Source organism: Meriones unguiculatus, chromosome 5 (assembly GCF_030254825.1).
Source record: "Meriones unguiculatus strain TT.TT164.6M chromosome 5, Bangor_MerUng_6.1, whole genome shotgun sequence".
Lineage (NCBI taxonomy): Eukaryota > Metazoa > Chordata > Mammalia > Rodentia > Muridae > Meriones > Meriones unguiculatus.
In genome coordinates, this window is record NC_083353.1 from 8,376,592 (window position 1) to 8,400,257 (window position 23,666).

A 23,666-nucleotide genomic window follows, 5' to 3' on the forward strand; every position below is an offset into this window, starting at 1 on the left:
CCCAGCCATTTGCTTCATGGAAAATTGATTTTCATAAAAGTACCTATTTCTGCCTTCTCTGATGGTATTAGTAACATGGTCATTCATTCCAGTGTTCTACCAGTTAAGTCATAAGAGAGACTTTATGAATATAGCTTCTGATATTTCTAGGTTTTTACTTATATATTTAGGAATAGGAATATGTGTGTGTGTGTGTGTGTGTGTGTGTGTGTGTGTTCATGTGTGTTATAAGCATTAATGAAGAAGAGGTCCTGAATTTTAAAGAGAGCAAGGAAAGGTATATGGAAAAGTTAGAGGGAAGAAAGGGATGTGGGAATTGATGTAATATCAAAATATAAACAAAACCATTGTTTTAAGTAGCCCCTTTCTATTTTATCATTTTTGTATTGCTTGGGTCTGAAGGTAGGTAGAGTCTTGCCATCACTTCGTTTTCTGGCTTTCACTCATTCTCTAATTTCTTTCAGTTTATTTTTTTAATTTAATTTATATATTTATTTATTACAATTTATTCACTTTGTGTCCCCACTGCAGCCCCCTCTGTCGCCACCTCCCATTTCCACCCACTCTCCCGCTTCTCCCACTATGCCCTATCCCAGGTCCACTGATAGGGGAGGGCCTTCTCCACTTCTATCTGAATTATTTCTTAAAAATAACTTTACACTGACTCCCTCCCCCAAAGTCTCATTTTCCTTGCACCTGATAGATTCAGAAAAGGTATTTGTGAAGTCAGAGGTGTATTTGTGGAGGTTGGGGTCTAAGTAGCAGGCACTACATAACTCAAACATATAGCTGACATTTATTAACATAGAAAGCTGCAAAATGGTTTGTTCACAATTCCTCAGTGGCTTCCTAACTTTAATGCCATTGATCATACTACTTTGTATGATGTTGTGGGCTATAATGTAGATTTTTTTTTCTGAACCTTATTCTACAAGGAAATATATGACTTGCAGAATAACTTTTAATTCCTATAAAAATATTTGACCTATAAAAAGATTAAAAATGTAAGAACAAGAGGATAATATACCAGATATTGTCTTCTCCCTCTTAAAGGGAAACACTGTATTTTAAGACAGCATATAGATTTTCAGAGTGTGTGTGACTATCAGAAATATATACATGTTTAAATTATTCACTGTACTCCTTTGTGCATGTTTCTGTCGTCTTACAATCATGTTTCAATTTGCTGTTTCCACACAGCTTTGACTTTAGAACTTTAATGCATGGGCTATACCTTTATCTGCGTGTCCTGGTTGATTTGTACCACACAGATACAGTACCCATGGAGCTAGGGCAAGCATCTCACAGTGCTTCCTGACATCAGAATAAATCTGGTAGGTGACATCAGGATAAGTTTGAGCTGTGGCCTATTGACAAGATCCTGTGAAAGCAGTTACTTTCAATGTCAGTTTTTGTATAAGTTCTGCTTCTCAAGCCTTAGAGTACATCACCAAAACAAACAAACAAACAAACACCCTCAGCTACAAACACAGAGACACAAAGAGATTTCTTGTGATTTCAGGGTAAGATGGATCAGCCTGCCCAGTCAGCATCTCTGTAGAAGTCATGCACTAGATTATGACCAACCACCTGTTTGGGAGTGAAAAGATTCATTTTACCATATTTCATGGTAGTGGTGGCCAAGATGATCTATTATCATTTTCAGTTCCAACGACAGCATATTTTTCATATACTGTTTTCATAGGTCTATCGTGCTTCAAATTGTTTGTCTATTCTAAGTATGAAGTAATGCATTATTGCTATCTTTCAGTGAATGATGCTAACCATATGACTGTATTTATCTGTAACATGGAATTATTTGTGGGAGTTTGCTCATCACTTTTCTTTTTGTTCTGGCATTGTTTATATCAACTTTTAGTATGTATCCTATTTACATGTAACAGTTCTGATTCTTTTTCAAGTATACAATATGATGATAAACTTTTAAATTGCATATTATTTATTATATGCATGCATGCACATGCCACAGCATATATGTGGAGGTTAAAGGACAGCTTGCAAGAGTTGCTTCTCTCAAAACCAGGGTTTGTTAAGCCTGACAGCAAGTGCCTTTTCCCACTAAGTAATCTTTTTTTTTTAGTATTTTTTGTTTTAAAAATTATTTATGCATTCACTCTACATCCTGATTGCAGCCCCCTCCTCTCCTTCCAATCCCCCATCTTGCATACCCCTTCGCCATTCTCCTCTCTCCTCCTCTTCAGAGAAGGTGGAAGACCCTAGTGAGTACCAACATACCCTGGCATATTAAGCTGCTGCAGTACTAGGCACATGCTCTCCTCCTGAGACTAGATAAGGCAGCCAGTCAGGGGAACGGGATCCAAATGGAGGCATCAGGGTCAGAGGGGGTCCCCTCTCCAGTTGCTGGGGGAGCCATATGACGGCCAAGCTGTACATCTGCCACATATATGCATGTGAACTAGGACAACTCTGGGACTTGCCAGAGTCCCAGGAGGCCCAGAAAGTCCACAGGGGTCACCCTATCTGAGACTCCTAGCAGCGGGAGAATTGGAGCCTGAAGTGGCCACCTTCTGTAACCAGGCAGGACTTCCAGTAGAAGGACATCAACCCACCCAAAAAACCTTTGACCCAAAATTTGTCATGCCAACAAGAGGACCCATCCCATGGAAGATCACCAGTCCCTGACACTATTGGTATTTCTCTGCTATGCTTGTAGACAGGAGCCTAACATGACTCCACTGAAAGGCCTCACCCAGCAGCTGATAGAAACAGAGAACCACAGCCAAACATTAGACAGTGCTCAGCGAGTCCCATGAAAGGGTTGTAGAAAGGATTGAGGGAGCTGGAGAGATCAGGGACTCCACAAAAAGACCTACAGTGTCAACAAACCTGGCCGCATAGGGGCTCACAGACACTGAGCCACCAACCAAAGAACATGTATGGTTTAGTCTTACTAAGTAATTTTATCATCCGGACATTGGTGAGAATTTTATATATTTAAGTGCTACTGGCAGCTAGAAATAAATCTATAAAATAATTTATAGCCATGAACATGCCATTTTAGCAATCAAATAAAGTGAAATTAGTGTAACTTTTTGCTGATTAAAGAAAGTTATGATTTTACTTATGTAGAACACTCATTTCTAAATGTCAAATGCACACAACAAATTCTCATACTCCAAGAGGTCAATTCCAATTATCTGCGTCTTTCAGTTTTGTAAAAAAGTTCATTTGCAACAAAAAGAGATAACTGAAAGAGCCCAAGTTTATGTATAGGTTTAGGAATAAAGGTTTTTATAATTTTGTGTTGACATGGGATAATTACACATATCTATGATGTGTGGTGTCATAGTCTGACACATATAGCGATTGTTATTGACCAAATGAGTATAATTAGAATGCCAATCACTTCAGTTCCAATTCATAGTTATAGCACTACAGCTAAATAATCTCAGAATGCTTTCCATGTAGATGTGCCTCAATGATTATATGGAAAGCTCAGGTGGCATAGGGCGCTAATCCTCATGATTCACTTGGGAAAGGAAAATTGCCCAATTCACCCTTTTGGTTTTGATAGTTATTGTTGCAAGAACACTTATGCCTCCCTGGCTCCATTTCTCCCCTCCATAAAAAAAGAAAAAGAAAATCATTTGACTTTTTCTAGTAGAAGTACACTTCTCTAGGAATGATGTACCTCAGGTATTCTGATGCTAGAGAGTAATTGAGCAGAGTTTTTCACACCCGGGATTAAAATGAAAGTCAAAGTATCCAAGAGGGTGAAAATGAGCATAAAGATGAACGAGGCATGAAACCCCAGAAATGAATGCAGACGGATGATGTTTCTATTTTATTGTCCTTGTAAATAAAGTGACTTGTGCTTTTGGCTTTCATCTGCCATAGAAATAGGTTGTTATGAGGTAACAGCTTAGAAAATTGAATTATGATTTTCAAGAGTTAAAAAATCACCACCATTTTCTTTTCCACAATCTGTGAAAATATTTCAGATATTCCAGTAATCTTGCCTTCTGCACCTCAGGTGTGTGTGTGTGTGTGTGTGTGTGTGCGTGTGCGTGTGCGTGTGTGTGTGTGCCTGTGTGTGTGTGTGTGCGTGTGTGTGTGTTTATAGATTCGTCCCTGTGAGAAGGAGGTGTTGTTGTTTTAGGAGCTTACATAGGCATCATTTTCTTTCATACCAAGGTGATACTGATGAAATTGAACAAATCACCTTGAGCCCATTGGTCTTCTCTCCTACGGGTCCTTCTGCTGTGATATACCATTTTCCTTTTGTTCTTTCACATGTTCCTTCCATGGCATACCTCCTTCCTCATTCTCTATATTTCTTCCTTCCTTCCCATCCAAAGGTCTGCTATATTCTGGTTGGGATTAATTAAATGTTTGTCAATATTTTCTAAGGGCAGTTTAAGACTGATAGCACTGTGTGAATTATAATATTGAAACCAATTATCATACAGACAAAAACAGGCTTAGAAGGATTAAAAAATATTAGCCAATTTTTCATGAGTGGGAACTAGCAAAAAAGAAATTCGACTGAGGTTACCATAAATGTGAAATCTATACACAGGAGCTAACCTTCACCACCTTGGATGGCTGTCATAATTTTCTTTTTTGTAAACCATCACCTTTAAAGAAGTTTGCTACCTTCTATTGAGGTAAGTGACATAAGATGACTAAATTAGACCTACTCAAAACTGGACCAAAAGGGCTAACCACTAAATTTCTCTAAGGACTGGAATGATGGACAGCAAGAGAAAAGCCTTCTGATTTGTTGTCATTTCCTTTGTTCACCCAGTGATGCCACGCTTTGCTGAACAAGTTGAGGTTGCAATTGAAGCCCTGAGTGCCAATGTCCCTCAACCATTCGAGGAGAATGAGTTCATCGATGCCTCGCGCCTGGTGTATGACGGTGTTCGGGACATCAGAAAGGCTGTGCTGATGATCAGGGTATGTGAGACTTTTAGAGCAAAGAGCTAGTAGAGAGTCCCCAGGAAGTTCAATATCTTCCTCATTTTTAATTACTCAATGAAGAATAGTTAATTAATTAACTACTCTGTGAAGATGTTCGACTCCTAGCATATCCATGCCAAGTAGACTTTTTACTTATACATGGATGAGTGGGTCCTAAAGAGGCCTGTTTCATAGCAGTGAATGTCCTGACATTTGTCCTGGTTCTTCCTGGCTTCATTTGATTTGATAAAAGCCCTGACACTTTCTATTTGTGTCTTTTGTAGACATTGTCTTCACACCAGGGGCACCAGGGAATCATGAGGTGTTAAGGAATGAAGCATTTTCAGCTTAGTGGTGTTAATATAGCAACAGCATGATGAGTTACATCATTATGCGTAAATCTAGATAGTCTTCTGTGAAAACTCCTCTCATCACCTACCTTATTAGCTTTTGTTACCCACATTTCTGTCAAATATGTGTGAGTTTTCATAACTATTGCCTAAATAGTAAACCATACTGTAAACATGGAAGGTTTACATTATACTTGACTTTAAACTTAGACTGTATCATTTGTGATTTTTTTCTATCCATCCAAAACATTCATTCATCTGTCTCTATGACCCATAACTTAATTCATACAATTTAGTTGCTGTATAATATTCCACTGTAGGTTTTGACTTCTTACCTTAACAACCACTTAATAACAATATTGTTCTAGCAATTTCTTTAGCAATGGGGCTTTCCCTTTAAACAAACTACACATAAAGAAGAATAATTGAGAGAAAAATATGTAAAAATGATAACTAAGGCTGAGAGATGATGAAATTCAGCAGTATCATCCCAAGAAAAGAATAATCAATATAATCCTAGTGATAACCATGCTTGTTTTTTTTTTGTTGAATATATATACTAAAAAGTAAAAAGTAGCAAATGAAGGGCTGGATAGATGGCTCAGTGGTTAAGAACACTTATTGTGCTCACAAAGGACATGGATTCAGTTCTCACCACCCATAGTGAATGGTTCACAAATGCTTGTTAACTCCAGTTTCAAGTGATTTCATTTCTTCTTCTGGCCTCTGCAGGCACAACACATAGGCATCATTCATACAATGGATCAGGCACATATCCATACTCATAAATAAAAACCAATAGTTTTTAAAAAGTAGAAATGAAGTTAATTATAGTTTCTTCCTTAAAATGTATCCATGATGTTAGCATTGTAACATTCTGCATCAGCATCATTTAAAGCATCCAGTAACTTTACAAAGCTGTGGCTGAGACAAAGACTCTGTAACCACAACCTCTACAGCTGTTTGTGGAACTGATGAAATCAATTTTAAAAGAGTATAAAATTCAATAAAATTTCATCAGGTCATTTTAATTATACTAAGCACATAGATTTCAAGTTTAGAATTAGGGACTTGAATTTCTTGTGCTTTTAATTTACCCATTTTATAACTGTAATACTCTGACCATCTTTCAAGACTTGGCTAACCATTATTTCCCCATATTTACTTTGAACAATAATTACTCACTTCTTTGAAAACTTATAACATATTCTGCTTGAATAAACTATTTCACTAATCCTTTTTATGACTATTACCTTCTTTAAACTGTAAAATTTTGGAAAATATGGCTGTATTTTTGTTGTTGTCATCATTATGGCCCTCATTGGGTTGTATTGAAAGAGAGAAAGAGGGGAGGAGGAAGAGAGTGAAAGTAAGAGGGGAGCAGGAAAAGAGAAAGGGAGGGAAAGAGGAAGGGGGGAGACAGTCCCAGTCCAAACTCAGAAGATAGAAAGATGTCAGAGAAAAAAAATATGAGAATTAGAGTAGGGAGGGAAAGGATAGTGAGATTTTTTGTGTCATTTTCCCATCCTGTGCTAACTTGTGAAATAAGGTAACAGACCATGAGAGTTATGTTTGCCAAGTGTTCTGAGCTAAACCCCAGTATAATCCTCAAGACACATTTCCTCTTTTGCCATTTTTCTGCTTTGTTAGCCTTCACATTTTTGTGACAACCATTTATCTGAAAAGCTGAGAAGGTTTATAGCCATCATTCATTCTTTCATTCATGAGCCACAAAAAGTCCACAGTTTTAGATAAAATGCCATATTATCATCACAGGGAGTATCATCTCCCCCATCTCAACACTTTAAAAAGAATTACTTAAAATTTAGGACAAAAGAAATGTACAGTGGATATAAATTGTTACTTTTAGCACCCAAATGGCTCCTTTTGTATTTAAGTAATTTTATGGCTTCACTTTTAATATAATTATTATATCTATGAGACAGAAAATTTTATTGCACAAAGAAAGAATGATGGGGGTGGGGCTTTTCCTGTCAGCTGTCTGTATAACCTCTTTCCAACGTGCTGATTATACTTTGCCAAAGAAAGAAATCTCTTCTAAAATCACTTAAAAAGTGATAACTGTAGGAAGTACCATCATGGGTCAAATTCTCCATCACCTTGTTAGGTAAGAAGTTGTTAAGGTAAGAAGTCAAAACCTACAGCAATCAATACATATTTGATTGTCATGTTGGTGTCTGCTTGCTCCAGGGTAGCTCCAGGAAGCCCTCAGATGTAGTCAAAATGTGTGCTTCCCAGGTTCCAAACTTTCTTTCCAAGACCACACATCTGTTCTGGAGCATGTCTTTGTCCTTATTTCTTGAGCCTGTTAATTCATTTGCTTTGCAATAAAATCTCAGCGATAGGTTGTAGAAATTTTCTCATTATCTTCACAAGGCATTTGAAAAAAGAAACATGGAAACCAGGAAGACCATTGCACATTAATCTTCTCACCCACAGTAGTTATGGTTAAGTGTTCACTCTGAATAATCAGTTCATTAGTACCAACTTGGTACTGTGGGGGAAATTCAGGGTTAGGGTTAGATTCTTGTCATTCTCTGGTCACAGTCTCATTTTCTTTAAACAATCAATATACAATATATGGACAATATATCTATATCTGTATGTTGTCTAAAGTCACCTTGATTCAAATATCACTGAGGTATTAGAATCAAACTTACAGACGTCAGCACAGACTAACACTGGAATGCAGTTTATCTGTTGGTGTTTTCTTTGTGAGGCACATTACAGATTACATGACTTAGGAACATTCAGTTCACCACTACCTTTGCCAACATTAGACAAGCTTCCAGCACTGCTTTGGGTTGCTATTTTAAACAGAGAAACCAGTAGCCCAAACAACAAAAATTGTGGCAATAAATAAACCATAAAGGGATACTTGTTTGTAGTGTGAATGTTCAAAAAAAGAGAGAGATCCCTGTCATTTTCTAACTTATGTAGGGATATGTACATTACTGTCTGGGAATGAACACAGATTATTGATTTTTGAAATGGTATTACAAATAAATTTTGGTGAAGAGAAAGAACCACAAATGAGAGACTTGCAGGTAATGAGGGTCAAACGCACCTGTAAGATCCTTTTATTTACTCTTGGGAGTTACGATGAGTAAAAGCATAGGATTGACTATTAGGAATTACATATAATGGGGTACGTAGTATCTTGGCATAGAGACATCTACAGTAAAAAATATGATACTTGTCCTACACCATTTCTCTATACAAAATGTTTATACTTGTCATCCTTCCTTTGGTTATGTATGGTGATTTCAAAGACAGGTCAAGGAAACAGTAGGGCATGAGACTGAGGTTTGACCAAGGTCTGTAGTTCACTGTAGCTCTCCTATACTGTGTTCCAAAGAGCTTTGGAGCATTGTAGATAGTTAAATTTTCTGAAAGTAGTATGGACTTATTCTCTGCTTAAGTATGAAACATTAGCTGGGGCAGCTCACTGTTTAAGCATTAGGCCGCCACACGGATGTTGATGACATGATGTGTTTATGAAGTTGCACATGTAGTTATCTGTATGGAAAATGTCATCTTCACAATCAGTGAGGTCCATTTTTATTCTAATATTTAAATAAATATTTTAATGTTACTTAGGTCAAACAAACGGATTAGTTGTTGGGACCTAAAGGCTTAATAAACAAAACTGTTAAAGATTTTTTTAATTCATTATTTTTCAGACTAGGAGCCCTATAAAAACATCAAGGAAACTATGAAGATGCTATGAAGGAGTGAAGTACGGAATTTTTAGTGTAACTGTACTTTGGGGTCATTGGCTAATTATCTTTTCTGGAAATTAAGGAAACATGTCTAAAGTAAAAACACTCAGAGACCCAGTAATTAGTGTGTGCCCCTAAAATCTTTATTTTAGTCATCCTGCTCAGCTGAGGTTTCTTTCAGTTGTTTAATAATCTGGAATTTGCTAAAGAAGTCAACAATATTAAAATTTTAGCAGCTAGAGTCAAAATAGTTCTCATAACTAGCAAATGAAAGGTGTAAAGCTATCAACGTATGTTTTTCTGCTTTGTGGCAGCTAATCATAGTCCTGTATAAATGCTAGTTTTGTTTCCCTAAGACCATTAATGAGAACTAATTTATTATCCTCTTTCTAAAGGGTTATGAAATATTCTATACTATTAGATCTTCCCCAAATACAGACGTAAACAAAGAAATTTTTTTTTCATAATAAAGAATTATACTGAGTGCCAAATATAGTTCTGTGGAAGAGGCAGAGGCAGGGTATGGGAGAGAGTGCAGGTTTTATGGAGACAAGGTCAGAATGAACAGGATCGTATTTGAATAGAGCCTGCCAATTTCATGGCAGGATTGCTTTATAATTGGTGTAGCTGGGAAGTTGTGGAAGCCTAGGAACCACACAGAAGAAATGAGAGCCACCAGGGGGTTCTGAACAGATACTTGATCTGGTCTATCTCAAATCTGAGTGGATTCAATACTGGTGAGAATAGAGTATAGAAAGCAAGAATCTTAGTGCTCAGCGGAAAGATCACATAGGAGGCTTTCATGGTGACCCATGGCCAATTTGCGCCATGAGAGAGGTTAGTTTGTTTGTTTGTTTTATTGATTGCCTTTAGATCTCTAATGTTAGGGTTCTATTTTTTTTTCAGTTTTTGTTTGAGACCTACTTTAATGTTAGAGATCTCTACTGGGAAGTCAATTATTTGTAACTCACCCAGTGAGTCCAGTCAATGTGTATTTTTCTTTTATCCTTTCAATGAAACTCTCATATGAATGTCAAACTTAAAAGAATTGTCCTTAATATATTTTTATTATATTTCAAAGTAAAACATTTCTGAACCCATCAACATCTCATTTGGCTTCAGTAGATGTATACTTGGCTTCTGTTGTGGAACCTATGGTCAGCGCCAAGCACCAGAGTTCTGCAGCTGACATCTGGTATATCTCTACAGAACTTATGAGACTGCTGACCTCTGTGATAGGTGTTACTTATAGGCTTAGAAAATAGACTTGGGAAGATAAAAGATCAGATGTATTTTACAAAATGACATATGACCATAACTCAATAGATAGATAGTGGTAGGTCCAGGAAACTGGAAATACACCCAAGGTGGTATTTTGGCTCGAGTGAAAAAGTCCTCCCTCAAAATAACAAGTTGTGTAATCAAGGCTTGATCCTCATGTCTTTAGTTTCCATTCAGTGAAACAAACATTCTAATGTCTTGTTCTTAAAACTTCGTCTAATAATAGGACTCTTATTCTTTGGGACAACTTCCAGATCATCTGTAGTTTATCAAACATACAAGTTAGAAGTCTATGCATACACAGAACTATTTATAGCAGCAACATGTATGGGTTTGATTTTGCTTAAAAGACATAAAAATATTTCAGATTCATCCATTTCCCTGTGTAGTTTGTGATCATTAAGATAAGGGGTTCTTTACCTTGTTTCTCTGTTCTGTCAGTTACTTATTGGAACAGCTCAGAAATTTTTCTGGCAGGCTACTCTAGTGACATTTATGTTACTATTATAAAACATTCCGACAAGATGCCATTTAGGGAAGAAAGGGTTAAGTGGCTTACAATTCCATATTACAGTCCATTAGTGAAGGGAAGTCAAGGCAGGAACTTAAAAAGCTAGTCACATCGGGACTTAGTATCAGAGAGATTTAAATGCAAGTTAGCTTACTTACTTGCTCTGTGCTTTCTCCTGGCTTGCAACGTTCAAAGCCTCATGCTTAGGGAGTAGGGCCACTCCCAGTGGGAAGGTCTTCTTGTACCAGTTAATAATGGAGCCAGTCTCCAACTTAATCTGGATTAGTTCATTTCTCATTTTCTCTTCCCAGCCAGCACAAAGACTCCGAGACACTCCATACATCTACAAAACAGATATGTGGTAAATGATGATAGCTACTATTACTGTTATTAGGTGTTATGTTTTATTAAGCATACTAATTCTCAATATCATATATGTGTTTATACTTTTTTATGATTGGCAAAGCATTTTCATATTCATCTGTGTTTAGGAGTCCTCTGAGGTAAACAGGAAAAATGGCAATTATAATATTCATTTTATGACTAAGGAGACATCAAAGCAACAAAACTGAGTGATTTTTCAAAGACTTGTAGTTAGTGAGTGGAAGACAAAATAGTACCTCTTGGCCCACATCAAGATTTTTTATTTCATTTTGTGGTGTGTGTGTGTGTGTGTACATATACTGTGATGTATACATGTGTTTATAGGTATGTAGGTGTGTATGAGTACACATGCCTGTTGACCACAGTTCAAGCTCGACTAATTTCCTTTATTGCTCTTCACTTTATATTTTTTTGAAACAAAGTCTCCCACTGAACCCAATACTTGCTTTTTTTGTCCAAACTGGCTGTCTAGCAACCACTAGGAATCCTCCTGTCCCAACCTCCTCAGCGTTACATTATAGATTTATATAGCCAAATCCAAAAATATTTTTACATATATTTTGAAAGTTTTATTATTATTATTATTATTATTATTACTATTTACAATTTATTCATGTTGTATCCCCGCTGTAGCCCCCTCCCTTGTCTCTTCCCAGTCTCACCTTCCTCCCTATTCTTCCCATATACCTCTCTCCTAAGTCCACTGATAGCAGAGGTCCTCCTCTCCTACTATCTGACCCTAAGCTATCAATAAAGAATTATTGATCAGATGTTCCACATCTATCTCCCTCCAACTCTTACACTCCAGATCTCTCCAACAGTATACCTTTCTCCAAACTTCCACCTAATTCCAATTGGAGATGACCATATGTGTGTGTGAGCCTATCTGTTGGGGCATGAGCTATCTACTGTTGAGATTTTTCCAAAGAAAAGTGAGTGACTCTGCTTCCCTCAGCAGCTATCAACTGCCAGTAGTTCCTTCACTATTGGTGGGCCTTCGGAGCTCCTCTCCCTTTACTGCTTGCTCTTGTGCAGGTCTTGTGTAGGTAACCATAGTTCCTGTGCACAACAGCCATGTCATGTCCAGAGAACAGCGTGGCACTCCATTTAGTTCATCCTCCAGCTTTCACCCTCTTCCCACCTCCTCATCTTCAGTGTTCCCTGAACCTCAGATGAGGAGATGGTGCCATAGATGTCTCATCAGAAGCTTAGCACCCACAGTCATTTATTATTAGGAGTTTAACCAGTTACACATCTCTGAATTTGCCCCCATCACTGCAAAATTCAGCTTCTCTGGATGAGACTGCACATATCACAAGTCTATGAATATAAATGTAAAGACTGAAGAGACATTTTGATTACTTGAGCTTTTAGCCTCTAATATCCCCAGTCCTGTCCTTTGGGCCATGTTTTCAGTACTAGGTATGAATTACCTTCTGTGTAGCAAGCCACAGAACCCACGGATAAGGGAATGCCAATTTTCCAAACTAGCTCCTGTTTGATTGGCAAACACTTTGTCAACCTAGCCATCTCCTGAGTCCTTCAGGCTATTATTGTTTTAATTTCTCTTTCATTTTGATTCCTGGCTATACTCATTTTCATAAATCTCAGCATCATTAGCCTTACCCTAAGGTGAGGCTTGCCATTGACTCACTGGTTGTATAAATGCCCAGGATACTGCAGTGCTTGGACACAGTCCTACAGGCCATGGTGTATGCTGCATCTTTCTCTTGAAAGAGGTGTTCCATTTATTTTTCTCTCCCTTTAAAGAAGTAATGATGAAAGTGTTTGCAATCTTGTCATCTCATCTGTCAGCAGAATTTACCAACTTGCTGCAATTGTTTCACAGTAAATTTCCAGAAGCAAGAAATGATCCCAGAAAATTGCCTCTGTCCACAGTAAACATTTAACCAGTTATTTAAACCAGGTTCTGCTTATCTCACCCCCACTTAAATTGGCAGAATTCTTACTGAGAAACTCTTTCTCCCATTCTTTTAACATTCTGTGAAACGAAATTTGAGCATAAATAGATGACTGAGTGAATGTTAATGAGGTTGATGTGGAAAGGTTGATGTGAGAAGAAAACCAAGATCTCTATGCTCATACATGGAAAATTAGGAGGCATAATGCAGTATGAGCACAAACAATCCCATTTTATGCCTGTTTGACCAATCTCAAGACCACATCAGTAACTACAACTGATAAATTAGCCTAAGGAAGTCAAGGAAATCAGCACAATGAAAACGGTAAATGGGCACCAGCATCACCAGTACTGTTGCTACACTTGTATCTCTTTTGAAAGACACATGAGTTCCTGCCACATCTAAAGAGACAGTTTGCAGAAGACTGTGAGCAGAAGGGTCCCACCAATGCCCTCTCATTGTATGCATGACCCACATCACCTCCTGAAGGGATCTTAGAGTTCTCAGTATGTGATAGTCATGGTGCCTGCTTCAGAATGCCTACTTAGAAAGCTTCAAGAAAATGTGGTGCCTCATATTCTTCAGTATTCTATTGGCAAAGAGTGTATAAAGAGAAATAAAACAATAAAGGAGTGTGAAGAGACTTTCTCGAGTTTATGGGGCACCCAGAGAAACTGGTAAACCCTTAACACATGTTATTTATTTAGAAGAAAGGAAAAGTGTTTTATTGGTTGGCTCATAGATCCATTCTTATCTATCCACAACACAGACTTTAATGATTTGGAATGATCTTAATCTAACTCTTCTTCCTTTATGCCATTTATCATTCAGGTTCTTACCCAATTTATAATGTGAACAAATACCCAAAACAAAGACTTTTGAGGTTGGGGGTCAAATATATTTGCTTGTTTGGATCCAAGTTCTGGTTTTGTTTCTAAATCAAAGACATGGACTGTGTTTCTGGACTTTTTTTTCTACCTGATTTTTCTTGGTTGTAGATAGAGAATAATTGTCACTTCACTATGCTGGTGTAATCTGAATTGATACTATGAAAGAATTATTTAGCTTTTAATTATGTGCAATAATTGGTAGCTTCCATATTAAAAAGTATTGTTGAAGCCAGGTGTGGGGCACATGTCTTTAATCATACCATTGGGGAAGGAAAGGTAGGTCTCTGTGAGTCGAAGGCCAGCCAGCCAGGTATACATAGTGACATCCAGGACAGCCAGAGCTATGTGGTGAGACCTGTAGTAAGGTTTTCTTGTTGTTGTTATTGGGTGAATTAATTTTAAATCCTACATAATTATTATGGCAAACAGATTGATGATGAGTAGATAATTTATATAAAGTAACATTGGTTTTCACACACACACACACACACACACACACACACACACACACACACACACGTGGCCACAGTGAAAAGCACGAATTTATGGAGAAGGAAGACAAAACTCAGAGATGCCAGGTGGCATTCTTAGAGCTACACAGTGGTCTCTAATCAATCAGGGTTGAATGTAGTCTGAAATATAATCTTTCTATCTCATGCCTTAGTAAGAAAAACCCGTATTTCATGGGGTCTAGTCACTGACATAGAGATCTCTAATAAGTCTGCTTATTGAGAAAAGAAGAACTAGAACAGAGAAAATAATATTAGAGACAAACGATAGACTAAATTTTGTTGAGAATAATTAATTTCTATCTTAAAATTGACATGGATTTTATACAACTGTACTTTTGCTTGAATTAGAAGTCATCTCATGTTAAAAGCCAAACTTAGATTTGCTATATTTGTCAGCGGAAATACATAAAATGTATTTTCTAAGGAGGTGTGTTAGGAAAATGTGGTTCCATGGTTTTGAAGATGATACCATATAAAAAATAGCCATATTATATGCAAGATGCTGTAAACTCTTTCTTTGGGGATGTTTAGGCTGTGCAACGAAATATGTGGATAAAGGTGAACTGATTTTTATCTTTTCTATTGTTATTTAGACTCCAGAAGAGCTAGAAGATGATTCTGACTTTGAGCAAGAAGATTATGATGTGCGAAGTCGGACCAGTGTTCAGACTGAAGATGACCAGCTCATTGCTGGGCAGAGCGCACGGGTATGTGGATGTTCGTGACTTTGGATAGCTTCCCAAGAAGAAACTCTCACAAATGCCGAAAGGAAATTTCCTTAATTACAGGTGTTGGGAGCTCAGATATCTTTGGCTCAGAAGTCTGGGCTATTACTTGGGTGGTCTGTGGCAATGCACATTTTTTTTTTTTTTTTTATGTTGGGAGCAACTACTATTGCCCCTAACTCCTTCTAACCCTCTCTATCCTCTATCCACCATGCATAGCAGCTGTGTCTAAACACTGCATACAATAACGTGTAGTAAATTATATTTGGCCTGAGGGTAGTAATTTGATGGACAAGGCGGCATCTAATGTATAACTTAAAATTTTACATTCTAATTATCTGTTAATTTTTCTTAAGAAGATATAGTAAGCACAGACAGGTCTCAAAATAAGAATATGGCTAGTGCACATATGACAAATGTAAAAGATCCTGAGACAAAAGATGAATGGAAATTTAAATCATACTAAGAATCTACCTCATTCCAGTCAGAATGGCCATTGCCAAAAATAAATGAATAAATAATAACAAATTCTGGTAAGAATGTGGGGAAAGGGAACTCTTATACACTGCCTGGAAAATATAAATTAGGAAAGTCACTATGGAAATTATAGAAGGTCTCAGAAAACTAAAATTGAAACCATCATATGTCCCGCCATGCTACTCCTGAGTATTTACCCTCGAAGACTCTTGGGTCAACATGCTACAGAGACACTTTGACATGCATGCTTATTGTAACAATCCACAAAATAGCTAAGTTACAGAATCAGCCCAACTGTCTCTTAACAGATAACTGGATAATAAAATGTAAACATGTATGTAATGAAATCTTATTCATCCAAAGAGAGGAAAATTAAATCATTTGTCAGAAAAGAAATACAAATGGAGATTATCATATTACGGAAAGTAAGTTAGATTCTGAAAGACAAATATTGCACAATTTTTATGGATCTAAGAATTCTTTTCTTAAAAGATTTATTATTTTTAATCATGTGTTTATCTTGGTTATGTGCATAAGACTGCAAGTGCATATATATATATGTATATCAATGAATGTACCATATATATGTATATATAATTTAAATATACACATGGGTTGAAAAAGAGCTCTTAAGGGTGAATGTAGATTTTGGATATACTGCTGCAAGCTCCTTTTGCTATAGTAATTGTAAAAGATAAGTAGAGATCAACAAGTTAAGTGACTAAAATAAAGAGAACACAAAGAAATTGGAGTTCAAAATGACTGCACCTAAAACTCTGTTTCTCTAATGTACTATAGACCTTGATATCTTTGTTCCTAAGTCAAATGACTGAGGACATCTAGGTGTAGATTGATAGACACGGAAAGGTAAAAATCCAGCCACTAAAGGCATTGTGATGTTGCATGGTATATTGGCACACAAATTTAATACTGGGTTTTGGGAGGAAGGGACAAGGATTGTGGATTCAATAGTAGCCCTGGCCAAATAATGATACTGCATGTCAGTAAACCAGGGCAGAGAGTATAGCTCACTCATAAAGCGGTTATCTAGCATATATAAGGTCCTAAATGACCAGAGGAACAGAAAACCTACTAGCTCAGATTTCACACAACTTTGGTTTTGATTTATAGCAAATGCTAGTACCACTCTGAGAGTTATGTGTTACTTGAATTCTCTGGCTTGCAGATATATTATCTGTTAAAGGTGAACCATAGACTTACTTGACAGCATTCTTATGAGGATTACTTGATCTTTACAAGATAATAGAACAAGACTTGCTGTATAGTAAATGCTCAATAAAGTCAGCTCTGATCATTATCCTCATTTGGCAGAGATGGTCCCCTCTAACCATAGAAGTGACATCAAAAATGTATGAAAGGGCATAGAACCTCCATTGAAAATTCCTCAGAAGCAATTCAATCTTGCCTAAAATATTCAAAATTGTGAAGGTCATTAAGCAAGAATCTTTTGAGTCTGTTGGCATACCACCAAACTAATTAATCAAGCCAACTCATCTTTAAAATTAAGTAAAACCAGCATTTTTATGTCAATGACAAAGGACAAGTTTGAGTAATTCATCCAAACATTAATCAACTCCAAGTTAATTTTATTGACTGACTCCTGCTCTGGTTCCACTGATTTGTGTCCTCAAACAATAAGACCCATTATATAAGCCTTATCTTGCTTTGAGATAGCTATCTTATGAACACTGCCACATTTAACAAGAAAAGACTCTGCATATATTTCTCTTTCACACATGTCTTATGTTAGACATTAAGTCAGTGATGAAGGATAGAAAACGAAATTTAGATGGTTAATCTTGATCATCATTTCTTCACTCTTGTGTCTATTTTCAGAATAAAATATGATCAGGTTCGAAGAGAGTAAGGACCAGGTTGTCTTATCTTGCACTTGCTAATTTGTCTTGGAGGTCCATCCTACGTGCCAGATTAACTTGCAGCCAACAGCTTTACTTCTGATGTCAACCTCAAGCAGAGATATAGAATTATGGCTACTAAGTTGGGAATAAGAGGGCATATCAAATGGCGAAGGTTGAACTTTGGGCCTCCAGTGTTTGATAAGCTGCTCAGAATTGTGAAGAAAACCAACTTTGTGTTTGTCAGAGACGTTAGGTCTTCCAAACAGGCAGTCTTTCCTGATCATGGCCTTATTTTGTGTTTTTATTCAGAAAAATATTTTTCTGTGAGAATGGCAAGTTAACATAAAAAGGAGGTTAACTGGAAAATTAACTTTGAGCACCTTCTTCTAACATTGCTTTTGAATATCAGAATTAGAGGATCTTAGTTCTCTTATATGGCTTTTAATGTTTTTCTACAGTGTTTCTATGACTGTTGTTAGGTGTGGCTATATGTGTATATGTGTACTGGCACATACACTAACTGCATATGTCAGAGAACACATTCTGTTCTTTTATCTCTACTTTATTTCCCTGACATCATGTCTGTTACTGAACTTGGAGGTTGCTGTGCTTCCCCTGTTTCTTCCCAACCACTGCTTCTGCCAGGTTGATGACAGCAAAGCCTAGCAATCCTTCTATTTCTGTCATCTGCCCCTGTGCCTGCCCAGGTATTGAAGTTCAGGGTACTATGTGGTCATGCCTGGATTTTTACATTGATACTGGAAACATGGAGTCAGTTCTGCATGCTTGTGCTATGAGTGTTCTTAATCACTGAACAATCTCTCAAGGCTTCTGTCTGTAACACTTTGAGGGGGTATGGCAAAACGAATAGGAGGGGATATGGCAGTCTGCTATACATAGAGGCTATCTTGCTGTGTGATATTAGACATAAAATCTTTATTTTTAGAAAATTTACATACATGTGTGTTTTGTCTGTGTACCATATGCATGTCTGATTATGTCTGATTTTTGTGGAGGACAGAGAAGGTTGCCTTGAGAGTAGAGTTACAGATGGGTGTGAGTGGCCATTTGAGTTCTGGGAATCAAACCCAGGGTGTCAGAAGAGATGACCCATCTCTCTAGCCCCTGATACGACATCTTAAAACTGTTTTGTCACATGATGCCATAGTGTAAATAGGTCAGCAGCAACTCTCTGAATATTAGCCTTAGTAATAGAATTTGTCTTTGAGGATGCAAAACTGAATTTTAAATATGAGCTTTGCAAAGCTATGCAACATTAGGTGACTCTAACTTCTGCATGCCTCATACCCAAGAGGCTAGGGCCTATCTGGTTTTCAGCTCTACTCGTGGTGTCAACTTCAGTCCTAGTTTACCTGATGACAAAAAGCAACTTAGAGGGGAAAAGGTTTCTTATCTGAAGTTACAGTCCAGTCTTGTGGGATAGTTCAGGCAGGAAACCGAAGCAATTAGTCATGTCCACAATCGAGATCAGAGAGAGAGAAAAATAATGTATGTGTGTTTAGTGAACACCGAGCTTTCTCAACTCTTCTACAATCTAGGTTCCAGGTGCTGCACACTTTGAGCCTGGACCTTACTGTCTCAATGAATACAATGGGACATGCATGCAGACCATTTTGATCCAAAACCTATAGAGTCCTAGAGAAACGTCTTCCCAAGAGACTAGGTACGTCAGATTGATAATTAAAGGTTACTACCTTAGTGATACACCTAGATTTCTGTGTCAGTGATATCAGAAGAACCACGTTACAAAATGTGTCCCACAATTTGTCCTATTCTTTTGTATATTACTCCACTGTGATGAAAATGGTGGTACTTCTAGTAGCTTCTAACCAGATGATTTAACATTGAAAAGCTGAGTTTTCAAGGAAGCATGGGAAGATTTGCTTGGATCGATGGAAGGAATATCTCAGTTTTCCAATTCACACTCTGAAACTGAAAGTCATAAAACCCAACTGTTTAACTATTCACATTTATTATTATTACTATTTACATTTATTGTCCTGCCTTAAAGTCAAGGGAAGAGAAATATCACATTGCATTTTCATCCCTTTTATACGTTTTCTTGTACTTAAAGACCTGGTAATAAATTCTGTTCTTGGCCTAGGAAAGCAGTTCTTGCCAGGTCAGTGAACCTTGCATTTTGAAGGCAGACACTAGGACATGTACCTGTATATTTAGATTGAAGAATAATTTTGGTCCTTTTGGTTGGCTGCTATTTAGCATCCGTGACTTGCACTTCGATCTCAATAGGAAAGATTTATTAATCACAAAATATAAATGATTGGCTGTCCAGAGCAAAAGCAGGGAACCTGGGGCAAAGGCTTTAGTCTTTATGCATTCTGGTCTCTGATGTTCTCAGTTTGGACCCCAAATCAGCCAGATGTACATCCTGAGGAACCATGACTTCCTAGTATGAATCGAGGCTGCAGAAACCAGCAGACCCTGCTGGTTATCACATCACAGGGCCAGGAAAGCTGATTCATCTCCTTTTCCCTTGGCCACGGAAATAATTTTTCTCATGTTACCTTAGTTTGAGCGAATGAACAGTTATATGCTATATATTTCACATTGAATTTGGTTTTAATGTAGCCAGCCTTCTATATATATTTTTTTCTACCTAGAATGGCTTTAATGTGTTAGCATTTCAAACTGCTGAGTTACATTGATAAGACCTAATTAAAACTCATGTGTTGAATTTTAATTTGATTAACTTGCAAATTTTGCAGTTGTGATCTACTGTTTATAGATAACCTTTTTTTAAATTCCAGTTTCAGAAAAGGTCAATAATGAATTTTTAAAAGCCAAGAACATTTTAAGAATATTCAGGAAAAGCCTTGCACTCATCAACAGCTACACAGCAGAGGCAAATGTAATGACACTTGCACCCCAGTCACACCCCATTAAGTGCATTATGCGGGTCGAGCACCTCCAGTCAATATAACATCTCCCTTGCAAATCCGCTTTGAAGTGGTTAGTCTTTCTTCTGGAATGTGTCCCCAGAAAATGCCTATCATTTCCGGTGGCTTCTCCTGAGTGACATTGATGCTTTGAGCAGGAATATGCTTAAACAATCTGTCAGGGGACATTGAGCTTCTGCTCTGAGCAGGAAGTCAAGGGCTGTACTTCAGGAAGCACTCCTGGGAACTGGGAGTGGGACAGTAATGTGAATTAGAGACCAAGGGGCTGGAGAGCTGCAGAGCTGGAGAGCTGGCTAATCAATTAAGAACACTTGCTACTCTCTCAGAGGACTCGAGCTCAGCACCCAACACCAATGTTGGATGCCTACAACCTCTGCTAACTCTAGATTCAGGGGATCCAATGCCTTCTTCTGACCTTTCTAGTTTATACACACTTGTAACAAATCGCACTCAGACAAATATACACAAGTAACTAAATGTAAAATACAATAAATTTCTTACAAAAAAATTAGAGAGTGCCAGGTATAGTTGCACGTGTTTCAAGTCCTAGCACTGGGGAGGCAAGGGCATGTAGATCTCTGGGAGTTTAAGGCCAGCCTGGTCTACAGAGTCAGTTTTGGGCCACCCAGAGCTGAATGGTGAGACCCTTTATCAAAATGAAAACAAAATCAAACAAGTAAAAATTAGAGAGAAACCCAAGGACACTAATACTGAAGTGGTAAATCAAACAAGAGATTCAGATGCTGCAGCTGCCAGACAAGTGTCCGTTACATTCAGTGTTTGTTAATGACAGTACAGTATTTCTCACTTGTTTTCTCTATACATGGTGTACAATCTGCTCGTGGCCCTACCACTTTCTGTTTTTATAGAGAGACACTCAGTGAACAAACTTCATACTGGTTCCCTAAGACTTGTACTGTCTAAATAAAACAGTCTTTTGTATGAAGAAATCAAGTAAATCAAGAAGATAAGAATACTTCAGAAAAAAGTACATATTTAATTTCTATCTGTAGAAGTCAAATGAGAAATGCAGGACTCTCTTTTTAACATGGAACTACAAGTGAGAGTTCATGACAGGCTCTTTTGTATATTATGAATCTTCTTAACATTTACAAAAGTACTTTAAATATCTCTAAACATAGAATGTTAAATATTAACTAGCATATTGTTATTAGTCTTGCTTCTATTTTGAGGAAACAGAGATGTGTGCTGTGTGAAGTTCATGTGTATCTGTAATAAAATGAGTTATAATTTACATACATATAAAATTTTATACATGTACGCAGGAAAGTTATTGGGCATTATTTCATAAGAAGGTTCATCATCTAGGCTTCCATGAGTGAAAGCTAACATTTCTCTGGCCTGTGAGACTTCAGCATAATGTAAATGCCTTGGTAGACAGAGCTGGACTTTCAACCACCTCTGTACTGGGCTGGGATCTTCATACAAATTATATTTGGCTGTATGATGATGTCCTTATATATGGTGGTAAAGAATGTCATTGTTTTACCACCTTGCTTTGGGTTCTTATTCTCTAAATTGCAAGCTGTATAATATTAATTTATTTAATCAATATTAAATTAATTAATTAATTAAATTAATAGCCTAGGTGCTATCATTGTTAAATGTAGATAATTGTAGTAGAAAGTTACATTGATTAAGTTATTTCTTACATGTGATTCTCATACTCAAGCATCTTTGCAAGAAATTATATGAGCCTTCTATTTACCTATAGTCACATAGGCTCTGGGCCTAGCATGTCTATTCTTTCTACTATAATAAGTTGAAAGCAATCTAGTGACAGAAATGAAGTCAGAATAATGTACACATAAGACTCAGCATCTTCATTGATAGTCTGCAGGGCAGAGGCTTTCAGAGGTCCTCTGTGTCAGGCTCCTAACTTGTTCCCTGTTTTCTCCTTCTTCTGATGTCCATCCTCTTTGCCTTTCCAGATAGGAATTGAGCGTTTTAGCAAGAGTCCTCCCTCTTGATTAGTTTCCTTAGGAATACAGATTTTAGTAGGTTTATCCTATATTATATGTCTATATGAGTGAGTTTATACCATGTGCATATTTCTGCTTCTGGGACAGCTCACTCAGGATGATCTTTTCCAGATCCCACCATTTACCTGCAAATTTCATGATTTCCTTGTTTTTTATTGCTGAGTAATATTCCATTGTGTAGATATACCACAATTTCTGTATCCATTCCTCCACTGAGGGGCATCTGAGCTGTTTCCAGCTTCTGGCTATTACAAATAAGGCTGCTACAAACATGGCTGAACAAATGTCCTTATTGTGTACTTGAGCCTCTTTTAGGTATATGCTTAGGAGTGGTATAGCTGGATCTTGAGGAAGCACTATTCCTAGTTGTCTGAGAAAGCACCAGATTGATTTCCCAAGTCGTTGTACAAGTTTACATTCCCATCAGCAGTGGAGGAGGGTTCCCCTTTCTCCACAACCTCTCCAGCATGTGTTGTAACTTGCGTTTTTGATCTTGGCCATTCTGATGGGAGTAAGGTGAAATCTCAGGGTCATTTTGATCTGCATTTCCCTGATGGCTAATGAGGTTGAGTATTTCAGTAAGATCTGGAGGAACTCCATAAGGTGAGCAACAGAACCAAAAAATCTGAGCACAAGGGTCTTTCCTGAGACTGATATTCCAACCAAGGACTATGCATGGAGATAACCTAAGACCCCTGCACAGATGTAGCCCATGGCAGTTCAGTATCCATTGTAATAGGAACAGGGACTGCCCCTGACATGAACTGATTGGCCTGCTCTTTAATTACCTTCTCCTGAGGAGGAAGCAACATTTCCAGGGCACAGAAGAAGACAATGCAGCCACTCCTGATGAGACCTAATTGTCTAGGATCAGAAGGAAGGAAAAGAAGACCTCCCCTATCAGTGGACTTGGGGAGGGGCATGCAAGCAGAGGGTGGAGGAAGCGAGGGATTGGGACGGGAGGAGGGAGGGAACCACAAGGGGGATACAAAGTGAATAAAGTGTAATTAATAAAGAATTTTTAAAAAAGAAAAAAGAAAAATGTACACAATAACACCACCCTAGCTTCTAGCTTTATTTCTGTTACTGTGATAAAACACTGACA

The 23,666-nt window shown here is 37.5% G+C and overlaps 1 protein-coding gene across 2 annotated transcripts in view; it reads left to right on the forward strand.

Moving 5' to 3' along the window:
* Ctnna2 (catenin alpha 2) overlaps window positions 1-23,666 on the forward strand; it is a 1,157,068-nt gene that overhangs the window by 1,080,058 nt on the left and 53,344 nt on the right. For both annotated transcript variants that reach the window (XM_060383518.1, XM_060383519.1), the window contains exons 13-14: window positions 4,790-4,941; window positions 15,131-15,244. In XM_060383518.1, the coding sequence (XP_060239501.1) occupies window positions 4,790-4,941; window positions 15,131-15,244 (266 nt within the window). The remainder of the gene's footprint in view (window positions 1-4,789; window positions 4,942-15,130; window positions 15,245-23,666) is intronic.